We start from the raw sequence: 5,886 nt of genomic DNA on the forward strand, positions 1-5,886 counted from the left end.
ACATGTGAGTCCCTAGGACATGTGAGGTGTTGGGACATGTGAGGTGTTGGGACAGCTGAAATGTGATCGATCAGTCGATTAATGCAAGATATTTATTGGCTTTTTTTGATCAGTGATAAATGAAAGATGCAAAACATTCTCTGGTTGCAGCTGCTCTAATGTGAGGATTTGTTATATATAATAAACTGAATGTCTTTGTCTGTTGGGAAATTATAACATGCATTTTTTTTTTACTATTATCTGACATTTTATAGAAAATAACAAATCAATTTATTGAGAAAAGATCTGATTAATCGGTAAATAAATGCCAATCTACGGTCTGTTTACTAATATTGTAATAAATGATAGAAAGTGTGTCCAACAATAACCTAAGTCGGTATCTTCAGTATCTGTTGTGGCAGTAGAGTTGATGGTGTCAGCAGCTGTTTGCCACATCATGGTGATGTCAGGGCTGGAGGTCGTGGTACATTAGCACAGGCTAATGTTTGGCACGTCAGCTCTTTGACAAACCCAAAGGAGTGAACGCGCAGCCTGTGTCATGTAAATGAACTAATAAAGAAATACACGTTTGGCTCGAGGCAGGTAGAAAAAGGAGACGAGCAGGATGCGCAGATGAAAGCGGTGCGCACTGAATCACAGCACCTTTATTTGCCATCTTGATTGTGCGCCCCGTCACGCGGACGCGCTCCTTTTTACCATTCTGATCTCATTATTCGTTCTATGTTTGGAAAATGAAACCCAACGAGTCACTCTGGAGTCCCCCCCATCCGGTGTTTGAGCCTCACACTGCAGGGATATATCACGGTGAAAATACACCTTTATAGGTGTTGCATCACCTTGCGTACCTGGCTGTCTCCCGGTCCGGAGAAAAAAAAAAAAAAAAAGAAAGCAACAACCCCGCCTTCACTGCAGTAATGGTACTGACCGCCATTCCCTCCCTGCACACCGCGCAGGATATTGTATAACGAATTACCGCAACACAATAGATGGAAACGAGAGGTTTAACGGTGAGCTCCATGCGCGCCGTTACCGCACACGGTGGGGGTGGGTGGGGGGGGAGATAACGGAGGAATAAACCACCTTATGCACCGCTCGGTTTACGTGCAGTCTCGCACACAGCTGCACGAGACCCCCCCCCCCCCAAAATAAGGCGACCAATCCACACACGCAAAAGAAACACATAAAAGGGAAGATAAAACATGCACAAGTGGGTCAGAAAAATGCGTGTCGATGAGATAAATCCCGCGAGAATGAAGGGAGGCGAGCATCCATGCGAAGCTGGCACAACTACAAAAAAAAAAAAAATCATCTCTACCTGCACAAGTTGACATTTGGAGCGGTTTTTTGTGGCTCCTCACGAGACACGGAGCCTTTAGGGAAACGCAGAGCAGATCCTGTTCCGTCCACGGTGGAGAGCCGCAGGTGTTATTTCTGTTTATTTCTAGGCCGTTTGTCAGCCCCGTTATCCGCGTTCAGGTAAACATGATGATGATGATGGTGATGATGATGATGATGGCTCCTGTACGGACGCACAGAGTCACCGTCGTGTCGTCACCAGGAGAGAGAAGAAGAAGAAAAAGGTGCTTTCCAGCCCCTCGGCTCACACACATTGTGCCTCGTAACGGTGAATAAAAATATATAAATATATGGGTTACCTTTTTTTTTATTGGCCGATACGATGTAAGAGGGGGAGAGCACAGGTAAGATCCGTCCAATGAGAGGCTCGGGCTGTGTACATTTAAAACTATCACAACAGCCTTCACCTGAATTCTGTTTTTATATCCTCGACTTCATAACAAGTGGACTAAAAAACACTCGTATCGTGTGAAACGATGCTCCAGCCCACAAACACCTAATCTGAGATCATGGTTCAAATGATATTATAAACGCCCTGTAGGAGGATCATTACAACTATATCAAAAGCTAATACAAATACCACTAAGAAAGATCTGGTAAATATGTCGACACAACAAACAAATGCATAATATAGAAAAACATATATATATATATATTTATTAATAATGCCAAAGATGCAGCTAAAAACAACATGTATTTTCAACATTGCCAACGGTTCACTAACCCGAATTTACAGGTGCAAAGAGCAACAGTCGAACAGGCAATTTGCAAGACAATCAACAACAAAACAGAAAACGCTCTATTAATAGAGCTAAACTGGTGCAAGCGAGGAGGAAACGCGTGCACGAAGGCACCAATCTACAGCAGGACCAAAATAAATACAACATCCATTCTTACCGTAACTTAGGAAAACATGTGGTGTTGCAGTAGTGGCGGGGAGGGGTGAAACGGAGATAAAATAAACATCCCATCTCTCTTTGCCATCACCGGAGCAGCAGTGAACCAGACCAGACCCCATGCGGAAAAAAACACGCTTCCACCGCAACAGCACGAGTGCCCATCCGGCCACTGACACAAACCGATAAAGTTGAATTATTGTGAACGGGGAGGGAGAAACGGTACGATCCGTGGGCCGAGTGAGCAGCAAGTTAGCGAAGAAACTAACCTCGCAACAACCTCGCCCTGAAAAGGAAAAAAGGAAACCACACACTTAACTACAAACTGCGAGTAACGGGCCACGTTGTTGCGTGAAAAGCCCCGCAACCTCCCGTCAAGTGTTGCAAAAGTGGCAGAAAAGTAGAGAAACAAAGTGAAGGAAACTAATAACACGGACAACTACCGAGCGCTCCTTTGGGGTTATTGTAACTGCGGGATAACGGTTCACTCTGTGAGGCGTGCACCGTGCACCGCTAGGCGGAGAGAGACAAGCCAGCCAGGTATAACGGTACACCACCACACTGGGCTATGAACACATTAAAACTCCCCGAAACGTGGTTCAACTCACTCCCAAAAAGTATCCAGAAGGAGTTCACCGAGTGAAAAGCTCGCCGGCAGCCCGCCCGGCTCGCCCGGCGGCGGTTACGGAGGAGTTCGGACTTACCGCTGCTCCTCTTCGGGTTCGCCTGTTTTCTGCGCTTACACCTGGGGCCATCCGCCATGATCCTCTCGCTGAGTCTGAAGCGCAGCCGCTCGCGAGTCACCTCCTCCCTCCTCCTCCTGTCTCCCCCCCTCCTCTTCCTCACCCCTCCCTTCTCCTGTCCGCTTTACGACATCACCTTCCTCACCCCCCCTCCCTTGCAAAAAAAAAACACCTGGTTTGCGACACACTGGCCGCGTTTACGGCGTCACCTTCTCAAACACCTCCAGCACATGGCCCCTCCTACTGGCCGCACATGGCTGAAAGTCGTTTCCAAGCGGTGGTCCTCCAGCTCTGTCAGGGTCGTCCCGCGACTCTCACTGTCTCTACTCCTCACTCCCCCCAAAAAAACCGAAATATCACAGCGAGGTGGTTCTCCACAGGTGGAAAAGTAGAACCTGGTCTAGAGAGTAGAGCTGAAGGGACATTAGTATGTCAGCATATAATTTACTTAAGTAGCCAAAAGCTGCAATTACACACTGTAAAAATACCATGTTAGAAGGTAAAGTACTGAAATGACAGTGTTGCCTCAGTAAATAAGGATTATAAGGGGAAATGAATGCAGAAACTTTGTGATATATAGTTACATTATTATGAGTCATGCATTAATGTGCAAGCATTTTAAGGTGTGTTTGGTCAAGATGGACCTTTTTTTAACTATTATGAGTTAATGTGAAATAGAAGATTCAATATTTACCTCTGAAATGCAGTAGAAATAGGGGCTTACTCGAATATAAATACCTCAAAATGAGTGCTTCTGTACTTGTGTACATACTGTACTTACCACCAGTTGTTTACCTGAAACCTGAGCCTAGAAATGAACTTCAACAAACACATTTGCAGCGATAGAAGAAGTATTCAGATCCTTTTTAGTTCACTCAAAAGTACAATAATACCACAGTGTAAAAATACTCAACTAGAGGTAAAAGTTTTGCACAAGTATTCCTAGAAGAATATACTAAAAGTATCAAAAGTGAAGTGAGTCATAATGCAGAGATTATGTGGAGTGACCCTCTTGTGACAGATAAAAACTAAGTTATTCTTCAGAACAACTTGTAGTCAAATAAATGTGGTATACTGAAACAGCAGAAAGTACGTTTTCGGTGTACTTTACGTAATGACAGTATTTGAGGAAATGTACTTAATTACTTCCCATCACTACAAACTGGCCAAGGGGTCAGTTACATAATTCAGAGAAAATACTGCTGGTCAATTGTTCAGTTTAATGTATTGAATGTGAAAATAGGCATCCAAATAAACAAGAAATAAGGATAAATAAGTAAGTCAGTTTTTGTTTGCAAGATATGGGGGTCAGAAGTCCAACATAGGGAGGGGTTCATACAGGCAGGTGAAGGCTGCACATTAGATGTGTGAGCAGCTGAGCAGGTGTGCAGGTGTGCAGGTGGGAGAATCAGGTGACGGGAATAATGCGGTGCATGAGGGAGTGGCAGGATCTGAAAGGACAGAAGTGTTGGTGTACGACAGAGAGCAGGCAACAGATGTGGCCGGATCTCGTGTACAATTTAAGTTACACAGATTTTAAAATAAAGCATGATTCTGCAAACATATCCTTTTTTTTTTTTAGTCCATGATCGTGCCAGACGCCAGTGAGAGAAGCAAAGATGTTGTGTTTGCCGGGATGAATCTCCTGTAACATTTCCTCACACACACACACACACACACACACACACACACACACACACACACCATGTAGCTTCTTGTCCCAAAGATGCTGGATGTTTTGTGTTTCACTTGTTCAAACACTTCAGATAATTCCTCTTCCTCTTCCTGTTTTGTGCCAAATAAAAGTTTCACGTAGTTTCTACCGATTATAATCCTTTGATCTTGTAAAATGTATCGGATTAACAAGGGCTCTGTGGGGCATATGTGATTACTGTAAACATACCGTATCTCTGATGATTTACAAGATCTCAAGAGCTTCGGAGCAGTGGGTTCAGGAAACCACGAGCCTTAAAAAGATACAAACACTAAGCAGGGTTTTGTCCTCAGAGGGGAGATAAGTTCAATGACAGTTCACTGCAGGTCAGGTGAGTGGCCTTTACAGTCCCGTCGAGCTATTCTTGTACCTGCCGATGATCAGGTTTCCAGTTCAGACGCACCAGGTGCTGCCGCCTGCGAGCCTCTCGCAGCCAACACGACTCCCCTGGATACCCGGACACTGTGTCAAGGACGGGGGGATGAAATTAAACTGCAGGGGCTCAACAGGGGCTCAGAGGGGTCGACATTATATGTTGGTTTTTATGTCAAAGTGCTTCGTTGTTGTCAGCTGCTTGACTCAACAACAACATGAGCATTGTGAAGGTTTGACACAGGAGAAAAACATGTGGAGCAAAAAGACAGAAGCAGGAGGAGAAGTCCGAGCTTTTGCATAAGTAACAGTAGCAAAGTAGAAGTCCTGAAGGCATAAGTAAAAGTATTAGCATCAAAATATACTATATATACCAAGTAAAAGTACTGCAGAAGGGCCCAATTCAGAATCATGTGTTGCCGCTGAAGGTAACTTCTTTATATCTTGGTGTGTAGTTTAATCTACACTAAAACATCATCATTTATGAGCTGATCATATTTTGTATTAATTATTTCAATCAAATCAACTAATGATGTAATGTAGAGCAGTGCAAAGTATCATAAAAATGGAAATATTCAAGCAAAGTACAAGTACCTCAAAATTACACTTACAGTATACAATACCTCAGTAAATGTACTTTCCACCACTGGCAAAAACAATGCTGTATTGTTGATATGCTGTAGCAGTGGGCCAATTTTCACTCGGTAGTCCTTAACATTTTACTGAAACATTCTCTATATTTAGGTGAAACAATGTTCTACACATATATATACATATATATATATATATATACATATATATATAT

The 5,886-nt window shown here is 43.5% G+C and overlaps 1 protein-coding gene across 1 annotated transcript in view; it reads right to left on the bottom strand.

Moving 5' to 3' along the window:
- The window catches only part of zeb1a (zinc finger E-box binding homeobox 1a), a 53,382-nt gene extending 50,306 nt beyond the window's left edge, over positions 1-3,076 (bottom strand). Inside the window, exon 1 of the mRNA XM_031870759.1 lies at positions 2,957-3,076. Coding sequence (XP_031726619.1) covers positions 2,957-3,014 — 58 coding nt within the window. The 5' untranslated portion in view covers positions 3,015-3,076. The remainder of the gene's footprint in view (positions 1-2,956) is intronic.
- Between the last annotated feature and the right edge of the window lie 2,810 nt (positions 3,077-5,886).

This window comes from Anarrhichthys ocellatus, unplaced genomic scaffold (genome assembly GCF_004355925.1).
Source record: "Anarrhichthys ocellatus isolate YVR2014 unplaced genomic scaffold, GSC_Weel_1.0 scaffold54, whole genome shotgun sequence".
NCBI classification, from domain to species: domain Eukaryota; kingdom Metazoa; phylum Chordata; class Actinopteri; order Perciformes; family Anarhichadidae; genus Anarrhichthys; species Anarrhichthys ocellatus.